Below are 17500 nucleotides of genomic sequence, written 5' to 3'. Positions count from 1 at the left end.
TGCATGCTGAACTCTGCACGGCCGTTAATTGAGGCCATTCAAATGACCAAAGTGAGCCGTAAAAACAAAACTCCAATCGACTCGAAGCTTTTATGGGAGTGTTTGCGGAATGCGTTAACCTGTGTTGGTAATGCGTCGTATCAGGCATCAATGAGGAGACGTGAATTTCTTAAACCAGAGCTGAGCAAGAATTTCCGCTCTCTGTGCTCTTGGTCGTTACCACTGACGAAGTATTTGTTTGGCATTGATCTACCCAAGAAAGTCGACGAGATTGCTAAGGCCAATAAGATCACGTCCAAGGTGGTTACCAAGGAGACCAATTCAGGCAACAGGTCTGACCGTCGCAAACCAGTATCCCGCAATGACAATAGATTCCCTGACGTTTCTTTTTTACGGGGTCGTTCCGGCTCGTACCGCCGCGGTCGATACTGCCAAGGGAACTCGAGATCATCAACCACGACCAGGTCCCACCAGGAATTGAAGGTCAAAAGTTGATTAAAGTGAGTTCCGTTGGACAAATTACCACTCATTTTGATATCTGGTGTCAAATAACAAGTGATCCTTGGGTTCTACAATCTGTTCAGCGCTATCGAATTTGACACGGCCCACACCAAGTGTCCTGGCCAACGGCTTCTAATTTTACAGGCGCACAGGCCTTGGCTATCGACCATGAAATTTCTAAACTGCTAGAAAAAAGAGCAGTTACTCAGACTCTCCACACTCAAGGGGAGTTTCTGTCCATTATTTTTCTAGTCCCGAGAAAACAGGCGACATGAGACCCCCAGTTATCAATTTAAAGCCCTTAAATCGCCTCGTTTGCAAAAAGAAGTTTCAAATGGAGACAAGAGGTTTCGCTGTTCAGCTAATTAACGAAGGCGATTACATAGTGTACATGCATGTACGACTTTGTGTAATTTGAGTACAGCTTCCATTCGCCAGGTAACCGAGGTAAGCGGCCTTCTCGTTGCCGCTTTCCCAGCTGTTCGGTATTTACAATTATTTTGTCGATCTGTGGAGGCATGCAAATCAACTAATGTTACTTCAGGTGCTTCTCATGAAGAGTTCATTGGCATTACCGACACTGCGTGCTCGGAATTGGATTGGATTATTGAGAATATCAAAGCCTAAACGACAAGTCGTTTAGAACGCCTTCCTTTTCTCATACCATAGAATCGGACGCTAGTAGCCTAGGATTGGGCGCACGACATGGTGAATACCATACTGGGCGTCATTGGTCTCCCAAAGAAGCCACGTACCATATCAATTATTTGGAATTACTCGCAGTTTTTCTGGCCTTGAAATGTTTTGCCTGTGACAACGCACGGGTTTATTTGAAGACAGATAACACGACTGTGGTAGCCTATGTCAATAAAATGGGTGGCACGGGCTCGCCCATGCTTAATGCCCTGGCAAGAGAAATTTGGTTTTGGTGCCTTACACGAAATATTTTCGTTACTGCTGTGCCTATTCCTGGGCAGAAAAACATACATGCGGACTATTATTTTCAGAATTTTAATGACAGGACCGAGTGTAGCCTACACCCAACTGTATACCAATGGCCTACTGAACCGCTCCTCGTCAATCCGAGAATAGACCTTTTTGCAACCCGCTTGAATGCCAAGCGTGACCGATATGTTTTTTGGCATCCTGACCCTGGAGCTGTGCCCACAGACGCTTTTTCGTTCTCATGGCGTGATTGTTTCTATTATGCTTTTCCTCCATTTAGCCTAATCCCGAAAGTATTGGCAAAAGTCCGCCAAGATCAAGCTTGCATATTGTTGATAGCTCCAGTGTGGACGACGCATGTGTGGTTTAAAACTGTGCTAAGTCTATTACAGGACGTGACATAGGTGAAGATCATCTGGTAGCAAGACTAATGAAGGGTTTGTTTATTTCTAAACCACCCTGTACCACGGTACTCACATACATGGGACGTTGCCATAGTTACCTCATATTTAGAAACTCTAATACCATTAGAGTCTTTATCTCTCAAGGACTTGAGTTTAAAGATAGTGACTTTAGTTGCACTAGTTTCAGCTCAAAGAATCCAGACTTTACAGGTCTTACGTATTGATTGCATGTCTGTTGAGAATAGCAAAGTAGTTTTTGTCATTTATGACAGACTTAAAACGTCTAGACCCGGGAGCAATTCTGTTAAGGTTATCATTCGAGAATTAAAAAACGACAGGGCTATATGCCCTCGCTCACATCTAATCGAATATGTCGCAAGGACCGAGAAGCTTCGCGTTAATACCAAACAGTTTTTTGTTTCCTATTGTAAACCGCATAAGGGCGTGTCTAGCAGTACTTTAGCCAGATGGATAAAAACCGTTCTATTTGGGAAAATCTATTATCGACACCAGCATTTTCAAGGCTCATGGTACTGGATCAGCCGCCACACCTAAAGCCTTTTTTACTGGGGCTGCTATTAAGGAAATATTAAGTTTAGCCAATTGGTCTAGCGAGAAAACCTTCTCTAAATCTTATAAGAGACAGGTACCAGAATCTTCCATGGCTGAAATGATTCTAATTCAATAAATAAATTTCCTTGTTATACACTTTTGTCACATTGCTTCAAAAAGCGCATAATGACGTCATAATGCGGAGTAGGGATTAGGAAAATTGAAAATTAGACAAGAGGTAAACTTACCTTGTAGGATAATTGTAATTCTCCGAGTCCATACGGAGCAATTATGAGGTCGGTCCCCCCTCTTTTCCTTGTGGACCCACCCAGAGGACTGTGCCAAAAGTATGTAACTTACTTCGCTTTGTTTGGTCTACACCCAAAGAAAGAGGACGAATCCGGCGAGCAGTGGTATTATATACTGGTATCTGATTTACATAACAATAAACTTCGAAGAGTGGTCTGCTGCGCATGCGCGATATGGGATCGCATAATGACGGCATAATTGCTCCGTATGGACTCGGAGAATTACAATTATCTTGCAAGGTAAGTTTACCTATTGTCTAATTTTCAATTTTATGGGATGTGTGTAAGTTGTATCAAAAGTTTTGTTAGTAGAAGCTACTCTGTAAAGCCAAAACTCTCCCCGGAAATCATTCATCTTTAACCCCGCGAGACCTGGGAGAGAGTAAGAAACTCCGCCCCCCAAAACAATGGGACATCCTGTTCACTAATGAGCCATTGTTCTTCCAGAGATTGACCCAGCGCGCTTTTTAAAAGTTAATAGATAGAAGAATTTTCAAAGCGGTTGTTTTAAGATAATAAATTGTTTCAATCACTTAAACGTTTGGAGCATACGCGATCACTTAAACTTGACCGGGAGCTCTCTTTAGAGCTCACAGACCCCCCAGTCATCGCTGTATTTCTTCATATCTTAAGTCCATCATGTAAAAGTTGCGATGAATATTTTCAATGAAGAACGTCTTTGGAAATGGCGTAAATTTGAACTCGATCCTGTTCTACCCTGGGTACATGCTAAACTCTGGATCAGAGAAACGTCTAGGGCAACTCTTGAAAACAAAGTCTTCTTCTTCATTGATAGGAAACATGGTCATTTGAATAGTTATTCTTCTATTTTTGAAGGTGTAATCCCAGTGGACATTTAAATGGAGCAAGCCGGCTCGCGCGAAACACTTGCATATCTGTTTAAAATTTACTTGTTGCGTGTAAAAAAGAAGAAAGTGAACAAAATTCCCAGTTTGTTAACTGGACCGCGCAAATTTAGCCCAATTGAAATTGGTAGTCAAGATTGCACTGTTTCGACATTTAATTTTTTCCTTTGTTTTGAACCAATTTTGGAGTAACCGCTTATTTTGATAAGCGAAGAGTGACGTTTTGGTTCCCTCTATGGGCCCTGTTGCCAAAAGCCATTTTATGACGCTTCTATTCTGGAGAATAGTTTGCCTAGTGAACTTGAAAAGTGAAAGCAGCTATTCATAAACTTTATCCCACCTTTGATTTACTTCACACCTCCTATTGTTTGATTGACAGCCATTTCATTCTGCGTAGGGACCTGCCTATTCCTTGAGCTAATTTTATTGACCAATTGTCGGCGACTAGTTATCAACATTCAATTATTATGCTCCACGTGTAAAACATTAATGCAGTAAGTTCATGTCACGAAAAACAATGGACTTCTGAGCACGAGGATTTCGAAAATTTTCGTTCCTTAAACCTAATGCGCGTGCTCAAGACAGAAAACTCGTACTCACAGTCGTTCTCATTCTCCAATCTGATGGTCGCTAATACCACTCTAATGGAACAAAATGAAATCCGACAAAAAAGATCCCAAAAGTGTGCGGTGGTTACTTTTAAATTAACTCGGATTTTTATATGAGATGATTATCAGAGAGATCCAGTGTTCCACTGCCAATAAAGTACGGTCCTAGAAAAATACGAGGTAGCCTGCGTTTGAAGGGGAAGGGAAAAGGAGAACCAGCGAGAGTACGAGGATGGCCAGTGTGGAAGAAGGGAGGGTTTCCGTTCAACCCCCTAATTAACACGCAGACATAAGGCAGCTGTCAAATGACATCCAATCAAAAACGTTCACGGAAAAATTGCGCCACGCAATCTTGTTTACGCTACCATTTGTTTCCAAAAAAATCTGGTGGCGGAGAAAAGTGCGAAACCAAAACACGGTCGACCGAAAAAGGAGCAATCTTTCCATGACCTGTGTTGAGTTTACTGGTGGAATATAGCTTAACAAAATCTTGTGTGAATTTGTTCACACCATGGCTGAAAAAGAAATCGTTTGCTGTTGTATGGGCTGAACGTTTAAGAAATGTGGCTGGAATCCATATAAAATAATTTGAAAATTCTTCACAACTTGTTTGCAACGTGTGTATAGGAACATTAAAAACTGTTGCGATAATTTCGAATATCTATCCAAACGCTTTGTATCAGATCAAAAGCAGGAACCCTTGACCTGGACCCTACAACTCCATTGTGATCGTGTCACGGCGTTTTCATAGACCGATCTATTTTTAGGTTGAATTTCCCGCCAATGAGATCATGGGGTCATCGAATCGGAACTGCCTTTGTTGTTTTCGGAAAAGGTAGTCTAAAAATAGATCGGACTTAACTTAGAGTGTAATGTGAAGTGCTAGTTTTCTACTCCATATAAACCATGTGAGCGTCAGCCTTACTAACGGAAATGGGTCCACACAAGGACAGAGAAAAACTCTGACCAGGGTGGGAATTGAACCCACGACCTGCGGGTTTGAGCACCGCTGCTCTGCCAACTGAGCTACAAGTACAGAAGGATTACGTTTTTTGCAAACGGAGAAATATTTTCATTGCCGTGACTTTTTTCAGTTCCCACGGCCTGCTCCCGGCTTACCTTGTAGGTAAGGTCGTGGGTTCAATTCCCACGCTGGTCAGAGTTTTTCTCTGTCCTTGTGTGGGCCCATTTCCATTAGTAGGGCTAAAGCTCATATGGTTCATATGGGGTAGAAGACTGGCACTTCACATTACACTCTGTCTGTTCAAATATAAGTGCTACACGGCCAACGTTTGCAAAAAAAGGTAATCCTTCCTTGTAAAAATAGATTGGTCCGTAAAAATCCTGTGACATAGGCCCAGTATGGGATTTCTGATTTCTAAGCTCCGGGTCATGGGTTCCTGTCAAAGGAGAACATTGGTGGCGAGTTTCAGGTTGTTTACGTGAGAACGATGTTGAATTCAACCATAATCGGAGGAGGGGATTAGGTTGGTGATTGACACAAATTTAATTCTTGGTATTTACGCTAACCTGAGCGTAGAGAAGCGGAAATAAACGACAGCGTTCTTGCAGGCATTCCCTTCCCTTGTTTCTCGCGCGCCCTCCTTGTTCTCCCTCGGGTTCTACCTTACCCTTCACCTTCGAACGCCTGCTACGCAGGCTAAATACGACAGAGAAGAGCCATGGAGATGAGGCCCAGACGATGGGGTATCTAATCTCAAGCCCATTTGGTTTCCTTCTCGTCACGCTCTATGGCACCCTAGGAAACCAGAAGAACTAACTTCCTGGCAGCCTATGTTTTCTTAAATATTACATCATTGATAAAGATAATCTAACAGGTCGGTACACAAGATAGAGCGATTTTCAATTGAGTGTCGTAAAACCAAAACCAATTAAATTAAAAACCAATTACTCAGCCAATCACAAGGAGAAGTAAAACCAAAACCAATTGTAAACAACTACCCAATGAAATACAACATTGTATCACTCTATGGCGTCATGAAAAAACTAACCAATCAACAGGGATCAAATATCCACCACTGAATTCGCGAACTTTCAATCGCCGCCATTTCTTTATGACTGTGAATCGTCGGCCGGGCTTTTGAGATTTTGAGAGCTGTATTTAGATGAAAATGGCATTGGAATAAATGCTTTGGAACGGAAAGATGTTGTGGTGGGTATCATTATTTACGGGAGCGGTATTTGGGAACGTAGATACATGTTTTTCCCCACTTCGTGCCGTAAACGCAAGACTTCGCGTTGGCCTCCTTCAGGAATATTGCTGGCCAGCTTCATTGTTCGGTAGCTTACCAGCTCGTCTTCGTCTTCTTTTGGAAGAACTACTTGGGCGGTGTGATGTAAGTTAGGCTAATATTTCGTACTTCGTTTAATATTTTGCCTTATGCTTTGAAAAGTCTCCATTGAAATTCTCTGCTTTACGGGTCACAACTCAGGGGGATGAGTTTGTATTCTTTGATGAAATTGCTTTTGTAAAACCAAATTATTCTCAGAGCCATTCGCGGTTGCCGATAGTCTAACAGACAACCGGAGAAAGTACCCATAGTCTGGTTCTTTTTTAAAGGAAAAAATATACATGTATTCAAACGCTGTGTAGCTTTCTGCTGACGGCTAGTGGCGAACGGCGTCCTTTTGGCGGGAAAATCGTGTGACCGCTCCGTAGCTAGGGCGAAACAATTTTTTTTCTGTTTGGGTCACGATTTTGTCTTTGTTGTCTAGTATGCCTGGCCCACATTTTTGTAATTTTTGTAAAAACCATGGGGTCTCAACAAGGGTTACACACGCTCATAGAGCGAGTTGCCCTTGGAAGGACTGTGTCTGCCTGAATTGTACCAGAACGCGGCACAGAAATTCCTATCACCGCAATTTGAGGAATATAGAGACATCCACAGTCACCAGCACCACAACAACACCGGTCGCTGCGGTCGCCGGAACTCTCGGAACTGTTTCCGCTGCTAATGTTCTCGCAGTAGCAAATTCTGGACAAAAAGCGAGTGCCACTTCGGTTGCGGCTGCCAGAGCCGGTAAGTAAACTGTTACTCTACTAGATATTTCATTAGAATTATCGTAAAGATTGACGAACGGAAATGAATTTTTTTTCCTTTTACTATGTTAATGATAATAGATGAAAGAAAAAGGGATAACCGTTCACCTGTGGACGGCTAGCAAAATGGTTTCTACCTCTTTCTCGATACAGTACGGTGATGCAAACATCTTCATTTTCGGTAGGTTTGCAACAAAGCTTACCTCAGCCGTGCGACCCTCCTTGGTCTGTTTCTTTAAGATCAAAAATTATGTATTTGAAGGTTGTCAACTTGTGTAGCTGCGGCTACCAGAGATGGTCAGTAAACTTGAATTATCGGTAAAATGGGTGAAGGGAAATGCACTTTTCCTTTTACTACGTTAAGTTGATAAATGAAAAAGGGATGTAGACCTGTGGAGAGCAAGCAAAGTGTTTTTACCTTTTTAGCAGTAATGCAAATATCTTCTTCATGAAGAAAGGTTAAAGCTTAATTATTATTTTTTTGCCATTGAGATATGGATTGTACTAAATTCGTTGGTGAGCCTTTTCCTCAATATTTTTTACACTGCGTTCAGTTTTGTTCGTTTTTACCCTACATGTAGCTAAAGCAAAGCGTTTGAAGGATGAAAACAAAAATGAGCAAATGAACAGATTTGTCAACAATTTCATGGCAAATCTCTCAGAAGAGGAGAAAAAGCTGCCATTCCTAACCAACCATGCAAGGGCTTTGAGGGCCTATTCAGAAGGCAGTATGCAGAGGGTAAGTAAATAAAAGGAAAAAAAGTAAATATAAATGTATTGGTTGCTACCTTCTATAATGCATATTTACCCCATGAATAAGTGCTGTCTTGTTTTTCCATGTCTAATAAGTGTTCAAAAGTGGTGTTTTTTCTATTTTTGGATGATCAAATCCATAGCATGGTGCTGAAGAACGAAACGTAGTATTAATACAATTAAAAACCATCTGATTGTGGCCCTTTTAGATGGATAATACCCGCAATTTAAATAATTGATATTTCTTGTTGTTTACTATAAATGACATTTTTATGCACCTATCCTTGTTCCCCCAATCCCCATAACTTTTGTGAAGGTCCATCCCGAAACCAACTTTAATTTCCATTTCGCCTGGATTGTATAACAACCTTCACAGTAGGTAGTAATAGAATTGTGATTTACTAGTGCTCTTGATGTGAGTAAAATGTCATTATCCTCCTGGAGGATGTCAAAATTGTTTTGGAGGAAAACATTGTTAAAGTGTGTTCTGAAAATCAACGGATGCGTTAATTTATATAAACCTTTATTTTAAATCGTGCAGACAGAGAACCATGGGCAGGTAACAGAAAGACAGCCGTCAGCAGTCATGGCCCTCACGCAACTGGAGGCAGCCTTTCCTCACATTCCCTTTACAACTTTGGAGCAGTTGTTCAGGGAATGTGGGGAAAATGTAAACACTGTGCTTGACCATCTGACGACCAATGAAGCAAGCGGCCAGGCTCAATTACAACAACCCATGTGTACTATGACAGTGGATGATTGTGAAAACCTCCGCCGACTTTCAGCTTTATTTCCACAGTTTTCCAACATGCTGGATGATTGTTTTTCCTCGTTTTCCTTTGATTTTGGTAAAACTGTTGATTTTTTGGTTAGTCTAACTTCATCCTCAACTGGCTCGTCATCATCACCACTATCTTTATCATCACCATCATCACTTGTGTTAAGTTTTTCTGGTGCAGAAGACTCCCTTCCCTCCTCTTCTGCACTTCCAGACCCCCTGTCAAGCTTCTTAAGTTTTCCTGAAGGGCACACAAGTGGCAGAAGGCCATTCAGGTGCCCTCACTGTGGGTACACTTGTGAGGCACAGGATTTCCATTTTTGCCCACATTGTGGGCACCCTCTGGATGGTAGGCCCCGCCTTTGAGCTGTGCAACATTTCTTCTCAACGTGAAAGGAGTTTTTCGTCACTTTTCCACCTTTCCTTTGGCAATACATTTGTGAAAAAATACACCCTCTTCTCTTCACGTTTTGGACATAAGCAGATTCGAACTGCTAGTCCATTGACTGCTTATTAAAGCTCAGCAATTATTTGCATCATTAAAACAATGAGCAAGCGTAGTTATATGAGAGTATGGGTACTTACTTCATGAATTATAGCACAGTCAAGAGTGTGGCTTACTGCTGTTTAGTTTTATTGTGGTAGGTTGTATGAAAAATATGAAATCCTGAACCAGACCCAGACAAGTTAATTAACATTGGAGATGTTTTGAGTGTGTCACTGATTATAATTGTCCTGGCAAGACTTTTCATTTCCGTATGTTAATTCATTCATTCATTTTTATTGTCGCTTTTTGTTGGTCTGGTTCAAAACTTTTCTTTGAGAATTTACATTTGAAAATTTGAGCTAGAATTTAAGCTCGAGTCTATATGTGCATCAGCATAAAAGAATTTTCGTTTTTTCAATTTTGTTTCTGGGGACTTTAACACCAAACATGTATACATACGGATGTCTCATGGTTACAGTGCCATAAGATCATTCTGAACAATGACAATCTAAATAGCTTACAAAATGTTAAACAGCTCAGTTACATTCAGTAGTTCTTTCGGGGTAGTCCACACTGACTGTTGACTGGGTGGGCAGTGTTTTGTTCATCACCCTTTTAAAGTGAAATTTCTAGCCCTTGACCCTGAAAGAAAAATGTACTCAGGGGTATGGGCCCTGGGAGAGCATCAATTTCTTTTCCTTTACACTAAAAAGGATTAATTTGTGAACTTTTTATTGTTCATGATTGTTGATTTCAAGAAAACTTAACTATTGCTGAGTTCTTGGAAACTTCAAATATAGTGCTGGGGAGCTCAATTGGGTTTTGGAGGGCTGTAGCATTTGAAGCAATCATACTTCATACTGTGTCTGTCAGGCTCCATGGATAACGCTATCCACTGGATAAATCACTATCCATTGGATAGTGGAATTGGTTTCGCTATAACTTACCCACTGGATAGTTATTTATCCGGTGGATAGCACTATCCATCATTTGAACAACTGGGGCCAGGTGACTACCGGTATATACTGGTGAGTGTTTTGTCATGGAAGGATAACTGACATTTCCAAACTAAAGTTGTAAGGATGGAACAGAAGGTAGTGAAGATCATTTTAAAAAAAGATTGTAGGCTTGTGTGGGTAAGCCGATGTGCTGTGTAAGCTACTTGTGAAATTTTATATTTTTTCCTATTTTTTCACGTTTTTCCTATTTTGTTGTGGTCAAATTTCCAATTTTTCTATTTTCTTGAGCTGATGTGCTGCTTGACACCCTGAAAAAAGCTATTATATCATGATGTGCCATGCTAGATTGTTACCCTCTTGAAAGAGAACATGAATTAGGATGAAGCTGCCCGAGAAAACATCGCATTACCCTGTTAACTTTCTGCTTTTCATCCATTTTTCTCATGTGTGTCCGTGAAATACAAGTAGGATTTTGAAAACAACACAAAATTTTGGTAAGGTCTACTGCATTTGTGAAAATACAACCAAAATTACCTGATATTAAAAATCATGGAAATTAATTTTATCACATAAGCCACAGTCTGCACACCTCCATTGTCAGACGCTGTGGAAGTATTAGCACAAAAGGACAAGTGGGGCAGTACACTTAAGCTTATATAAAACCTGAAGCCCTGAATGGTCATTTTATAAATAAATGGCTGCAATCGTACAACAAAGCAAAGAAAAAGAAGATAATAAATGAGTGCTAATACAGTGGCTACAGATTTATATTTGGAACACACTTACCTTTACTAGCTGGCTTTCATTGGCATTGGTTGTCACAACCTTTGTCTCTTTTAATGGGTGAGTTATTAAACCTGATCTTGCAAAGCTTTCTGTCAATATGGATGGCACACAGTGGCAATGTGCTTGACAATCTTTTGTACCAGTCTTTTTCAACCAAAGACTCCCTCACCTCCCCAAAGTGGGAATGTAACGCTTTACAACAAGGAGACACATCTTATCTACCACCCCCATGCAAACGTGCTTACATGCTCCTATTATTCCCCTATCTCCATCGGGTGATTGCAAAGAAACAGTCGACAACTTTTTTGGAGGACATTTAAATTTAATGTTTTGGTATTATGTAATGAAATGTTGCAAACATTATTTAACATTGCAAGTAGAGAGACTCTCAAGTTGCATCTTGGTAAACTAAAATCCACAAGTTCTCAAGTCTGAAGCATTCCAGCAAAAAATTGCATTAAATATTTTCAGTTCTCATTCTTCAAACTCATTACATGTTGGTGGTTCTTTGAGAGCAACTACAATGTCAATTTTATCACATATATCCTTAACATAAAAGGGTTGGCAAATAGTAAAATCCAAATTATGTATGTAAGTCTGAGACCTTAAGCACAAAAGGTTGTTACTCAAAGGTAGGAAGGGGCATACAAAAACAAGTCTTGATGACCCATTGTAAACCAAAATTCTCTAAAAATCATTTAAATTATATACAGAAATTCTGAGATCCATGTTTTCCCTGCTACTGTTTGCCACCCCTTTTCAGCACATATACATTATTCTGAAAGGGATCAATTATTATTGATCCTTTTTAGAATACAATGTACTGTCAACTTTTTGTACCCCAGCCTCTCCATTCACAAAAACAAACATGTACCTTCCTCAATATAAAAAAAAAAAAGGAATCATGAAGTAACCAAAGAAACAAAATTCCAAAAAAAAAATTGATTTTTTACATCAGTTCATATTGTGTAATGACAGTTGCAGTTTTATGATTGTCATGTCAGTAGCATTTAGTTCTAATGACATTATCAGGAAGGGATCTTTCAACCTTAAAATTTGCTTTTTACTGTACTACCAATCCAATTCACCTCTGTGTTGAAGCAACAAGTTCATCCACACATTTTTAAGCTCAAAGTTTCAATCGAGAAAATAATTATATGAAATCCTGTGTCATAAAAGACGAAAGGTTAGTTGACTTTTTTGTAGACCCAAAACATATTTTGAAGTCATTTGTTTAAGTAAGGAAATACCAGTAGCATTGAAAATGTGAAAACACTGCTCTATTTCTACTTTAAGACTCACTGCACCATTTTGGAAACAAGCTTTCCAAAACTGCTCTTCAAACCAGAGGAGTTGAAAACTTTGGCATAGCACTGGCTTCACAATGCTCAGGGATGCAGAGGTGGTAGTCTGCAATCTGGCAAAAAATTATTTGAATGCCTCATTACCAATAAGGGGAGATGGATGAAGGAAACCTACTTAGGGGACAGGCACAGATAGGTCGCACAAGAGAACAAACCTTAGATTTTCTTTTCAAATTTTACCAATTCAACATCTTTTCAAGAAATTATGGTCTAAACTCAAAACTAAACCATTTCAAGAAGACATTTGGCCACCTACCCTCACCCCTCCCCCACCACACACACACTAACACACCCCTTTTGATAAGTCCTATTTTGCATCCTGTACTGTAAGCTAGACTATTCCAATTTATATAATAACCCAAGTTATTCACGGATTTTGATGGGTTTCGACAAAACACTGACCCCCGGTCAACTGACCCCCTTACTGACCCCCCTACTGACCCACTATAAAATCAATGGGAAAATGAATACTGCTTACTTAAGCCTCAAAAACCCTTTTTAAACAGCATTGTTCAACAGTATTTAAGTCTAAGCACCCATTTTAAAAAGGTTAGCTTACATGAAGTAATCGGCCATCACAACAATAATCGAAAACTAACCTTTTTAAAATGGGTGCTTAGACTTAAATACTGTTGAACAATGCCGTTTAAAAAGGGTTGTTGAGGCTTAAGTAAGCAGTATTCATTTTCCCATTGATTTTATAGTGGGTCAGTAGGGGGGTCAGTAAGGGGGTCAGTTGACCGGGGGTCAGTGTTTTGTCGAAACCCGATTTTGATTGGTTCTTGCCTACGATCTATTAGAGGACAGACGCACGATTGACGTCACCATCAGCTTTTATGCGAATAAAGTTTAATTCTTTATTATATAAAACAAATAGATTCCATGTTGCCGTGCGTCTGTTCAGTAATAGATCACAGAAGACGTCAAAATGTGGTAAGAACATCAGTGACACACTCGGCTATCGCCTCTTGTGCCACTTTTTTGTTCTTACCACATTTTGACGTCATCTGTGATCTATTACTGAACAGACGCACGGCAACATGGAATCTATTTGTTAAATAGAATGCAAAGGTTTCGTAATAACTACTAACTCATAACTTGCCAACACTTGCGGTAAAATTTCTGGACGCTGCGGACATGAACTTGCAAAAATGCATTTACAATGGCAAATGACATGTTGGCACTGAGTAGCTCAGGCCATCTCCTAACATACACTTTGACACTACCGAATACAAGTTCGATTGGGTTGAAGTCATAAGAATACGGTGGTAGTTTAACAAGGGTAATGTTCTTAGGTGCTAAAATGTTTATTAGGTCTCTTTCATTGTGAATCGAAGCATTGTCCATTACCAGGAATGAATCGCGTGGAATTAAAGGAACAAAATATTGTGTCATACCGTAGTTAAACTGAAGTCTGTTGAAGCTTCCGTGGATAGGGTATGCTCCAATGATTCCGCTGTCGTAGCCGATCACACTTAATACTGACATTTTCACGCGTTCGTCTCCTCTGTTCGTGACTACGGGAACATTGCTATTTGTGTGGCACCGTCCAGTGGTTCGTACCCCATTAACGAGTTGAATAGCAGTCTCGTCAACAAAATAAAGCTTTCTTGGGTCAACAGTTCTTCTCCATTCCACAAAAGCCGTTCGTCGAGCTCTGTTCTGAGGTGTAAACCTTTCCAATGGTACCTTTGCTGCCTTGTGTCTCGTTAAATCTAAACTGATAAGAGTTCTGCAAATTGTAGGAATAGATGGAATTTCAGCTACAGGTAAGTTTAGGTCGTCTCGAAGGGCTTTCTGGATTTCAGTGAGATACATAAATGGGTCGTGTGTAACAAGTGCTTCCAGGTAGGCCACTTTCCATGGCGGCATAATCGTGTGCGGTGAACCTCTTCCTCCCGGGTCAAAAAGGCCAGTCGTCAAAAACTTGTTGACGATGTTTCGCGCAGTGTCGTAAGTACACATGTTCTCCGCTGCAGCAGCACCACAACTGCCAGTTCGAAGATAGGATGCGGCAATTTGGTATCGCTTCTGCAAAGGAAAAGCTGCTCCTTTTTTGTAAACGCCACCATGCTTGTTAATTCTCCACGCCATGTCCGTCAACACAACATTCCGCCGACCGTGTAACAAAACCAAACCAAAACAAAACTTTCGGAAGGCACATCAAATCATAGGTCTAACAGAACATTCGTCAAACAAAATACACAACGGATGAACGGAAAAAAAAAAAAAAAGAAACGAAAACGTAATGCTATCGTTACACGCCAATTTCTTCCCCGCTTTCGTGATGTCGAGCAATATCTTTATTGGTTTTTCTTCCTAACTTGATTGGCTGACAAATCAAACCTCATCAGTGATTGGTAGAAAATTTTCGCACACCCAATAGGAACGCACAGAAAAACCAAACCAAAACCAAAACCAAAGTAATTATCTAATTACTTTCGACACTCAATTGAAAACCGCTCTATACTGATCTATAAATATTTTTTTGTGAGTAATTAAAATAGGGACAAATAAAACAGAGAAGCAGAGACCGGCACAAAACACACATACACTTATTCAACAGCAGAAGAATTACACAAAAAAAGTTATAAGTTTACCGGTTTTTCTTTCCAAAAAGGGAAATTTTGCTTTGTCGGAATATGCTTGCTTGACCAACCATGCAATAGGTTGGAATAATTCTAAAATTATCAGTACCAACAAGTGGTACCCTCAGCGTCTTCGTTTGGAGGCGTGGCACACTAATTCCGCTCACGCTCCTTTGAACCGTGATGATGGCGGCATTTTACCTGACACATACCTACATCTCATTAGTGTCGAAGGTCGCTAATTACCGTCTCTATAAAAGGACTTTGTTCCGAAGATGTGTAAAAGCATCTGATAAGTCTTTGGCTCGGATAAGTCTTTCGTTTGCAGTGACTCCTATAACCTCCACCCTGAATTTAAGGATTACGCTATCAGTGTACTGGTATTCTCTGGTCCTCTCAGCAACAACTCATTGAGTGAATTCCCACCACTTACGGATGCACAGTCAAACGCCACCCTTGGTTCTTCTGGTTTCCTAGCATGATGAAAAAGGAAACCATGAAACCAGGAAAGCATGATGAAAAGGAAACCAAACGGGCTTGAGGTTAGATACCTCATCGTCTGGCCCTCATCTCTGTGACACTTCTTTCTGTTATTTAGGTAGCAGGCGTTCGAAGGTGAAGGGAAAGGGAGAACCCGCGGGAGAACAAGGAGGGGGCGCGAGATGGAATGGAAGGAAGGGAATACCTGCATGAACGCCATTGTTTTTTTTTTCCGCTTTTCTACGCTCAGATTAGCGTAAAAATCGTAAATAGCTAGAATTAAACTTGTGTCAATCACCAACCTAATCCCCTCCTCCGATTGTGGTTGAATTCAACATCGCTCTCAAGTAAACAACCTCAAATTCGCCACCAGTGTTCTCTTTTGACAGGAACCCATGACCCGGAGACTACGACTCCCATACTGGGCCTATATCACGTCATTTTTACAGACCGATCCTTTTTTAGACTACCTTTTCCGAAAAAGAAAAAAAAAAACAGAAAACAAAACAAAGGCAGTTCCGGTTCGGTGACCATGACATCAGGTTAAGAAACGGTCCAGATAAGAACGATAGCAACAACGGCAACGAACATGTTGGAATTTAATTGGTATGCAAAAAGTTGATAACTTTTCTATTGTCTGTACTTACTTCTGATTGGCTTAAACAGCAAACGGTTAACAAAACTTCATAAAGCAGTATTATATTCATCCTTACTTTCCAACCATCTTCCATCTTTCATCTGGTCTCAGTTTAAATGAATTCCACAGAAATCGTATGTGGGGAACATGTAAAATTGTAAACGTTTCTTGGCTTTTGTTTTCAACTCTTGTGATTGGTCAAAATCTTTTAACACAAAAAAACACCCTTTCAAAGTGGGCTGTGAATGAATTTTATTGCCTTCCTGTAGGTTTATGCATTCTCTGTGTAAAAATGATAACATTCCTATGTGGGGAAAGCCCCGTTGCCCCATAACAAAGGAAATTGCTATCCACCTTACACGGATCATTACTTAATTTCTTGATATTGGTCATCAGCTTCTGTAATGGTAATGAATTTATATAGCGCATTTTCTATTAACATATTCAAATGCGCTTTACAAGGAAGGGATCTATGGGTGAGATCGGACATCAGCATATATAGGCCCCGCTGGCAGCCGCTATCAGTCAATTAGCGATCTCACCCAGCGCATGAATGAATGAAAGAATGAAATGAGGCCTAACCACAACACCGGGAGCTCCATTCCCTTCTGTGGGAGTCCCATTCGCGAGAAATTCAATCTAAAAATAAATCGGTTTGTGAAAACGCCTTGACACGAAGACAATGGAGTTGTAGACTCCGGGTCATAGGTTCCTGTGGGTGCCTGGCCTTTTTAGCCGTTATGGTTATTCCAGGCAAGTCGCACTCAGTGAGTTTTTTTGGTTTCATTTGTTGAAAAAAAACAAAAGTCATCAATTATATCGGTACAAATAAAGGTTGTTGTTGTTGTTGGTTTCTGGTGCTCCCTCAAACGTGTATCGAACTAGCGTGTGGTTTGTCCGTTATATACTTATTCATAGTCATTGCAAGAAATGTAATAAACGGAGTCGATTTGTTGTTGCCAGTTTACGCGACCTTTTGGTTTTGAGAAGATATGAGCCAACGTCGGAAAAGGCTTTTGACTTTGACGTTGTGGATGAACGGCGGACGCGGAAAAAAACTTCTTGTTTCGCAGTTATCGCGTACGTCATTAGTGCCAAAGGTCGCTAATGAGTGTCTCTACGAAAGGGCTCTTCCAACTGTTTCTTTTCATCCCTAATGAAGACACAGAATTTCTGAGTGTCGAAACGTCGGGTCGTTTGAACCGTAACTTTGTTAGGTTACTTGCAACTCCAAATCGGAGTCGCTAATGCGACCAAAAATTGAATGCTGGTGACTAGATTTTCAGAACTGGTCGCCAGCTGGCGAATCACGTCTTGACTGATAACCCAGGATAAACAGTAGACAACTTGTGTATTTGAATCTTTATGTGATGAAATCGTTTGGAACTGGTAGCTAGAACAAGACTCACCTTTCTTTCCCCAC

The 17500-nt window shown here is 40.5% G+C and overlaps 2 protein-coding genes across 4 annotated transcripts in view; both read left to right on the top strand.

The window, feature by feature from the left end:
- The window catches only part of LOC138060007 (3'-5' exoribonuclease HELZ2-like), a 153468-nt gene that overhangs the window by 27352 nt on the left and 108616 nt on the right, over window positions 1–17500 (top strand). The gene's annotated exons all lie outside the window — the stretch shown is intronic.
- On the top strand, window positions 5627–11868 carry LOC138060522 (uncharacterized). Its single transcript, XM_068906328.1, has 3 exons — window positions 5627–7225; window positions 7827–7984; window positions 8540–11868. Exons 1-3 carry the CDS (start codon window positions 6922–6924, stop codon window positions 9140–9142), a joined length of 1065 nt encoding a protein of 354 aa, XP_068762429.1. The 5' UTR covers window positions 5627–6921; the 3' UTR covers window positions 9143–11868.

The sequence above is a fragment of the Montipora capricornis genome, chromosome 8, assembly GCF_036669925.1.
Source record: "Montipora capricornis isolate CH-2021 chromosome 8, ASM3666992v2, whole genome shotgun sequence".
Taxonomy (NCBI): domain Eukaryota; kingdom Metazoa; phylum Cnidaria; class Anthozoa; order Scleractinia; family Acroporidae; genus Montipora; species Montipora capricornis.
This window is presented reverse-complemented; position numbering and strand designations above follow the sequence as displayed.

What these genes read in the sequence shown, in the direction of transcription:
- LOC138060522 (XM_068906328.1), top strand. Translation starts at nt 6,922, where the DNA reads ATGCCTGGCCCACATTTTTGTAATTTTTGTAAAAACCATGGGGTCTCA. An exon ending in GGTTGCGGCTGCCAGAGCCG is followed by an intron (nt 7,226 to 7,826) that starts GTAAGTAAACTG and finishes CCCTACATGTAG; the next exon opens with CTAAAGCAAAGCGTTTGAAG. An exon ending in CAGAAGGCAGTATGCAGAGG is followed by an intron (nt 7,985 to 8,539) that starts GTAAGTAAATAA and finishes TAAATCGTGCAG; the next exon opens with ACAGAGAACCATGGGCAGGT.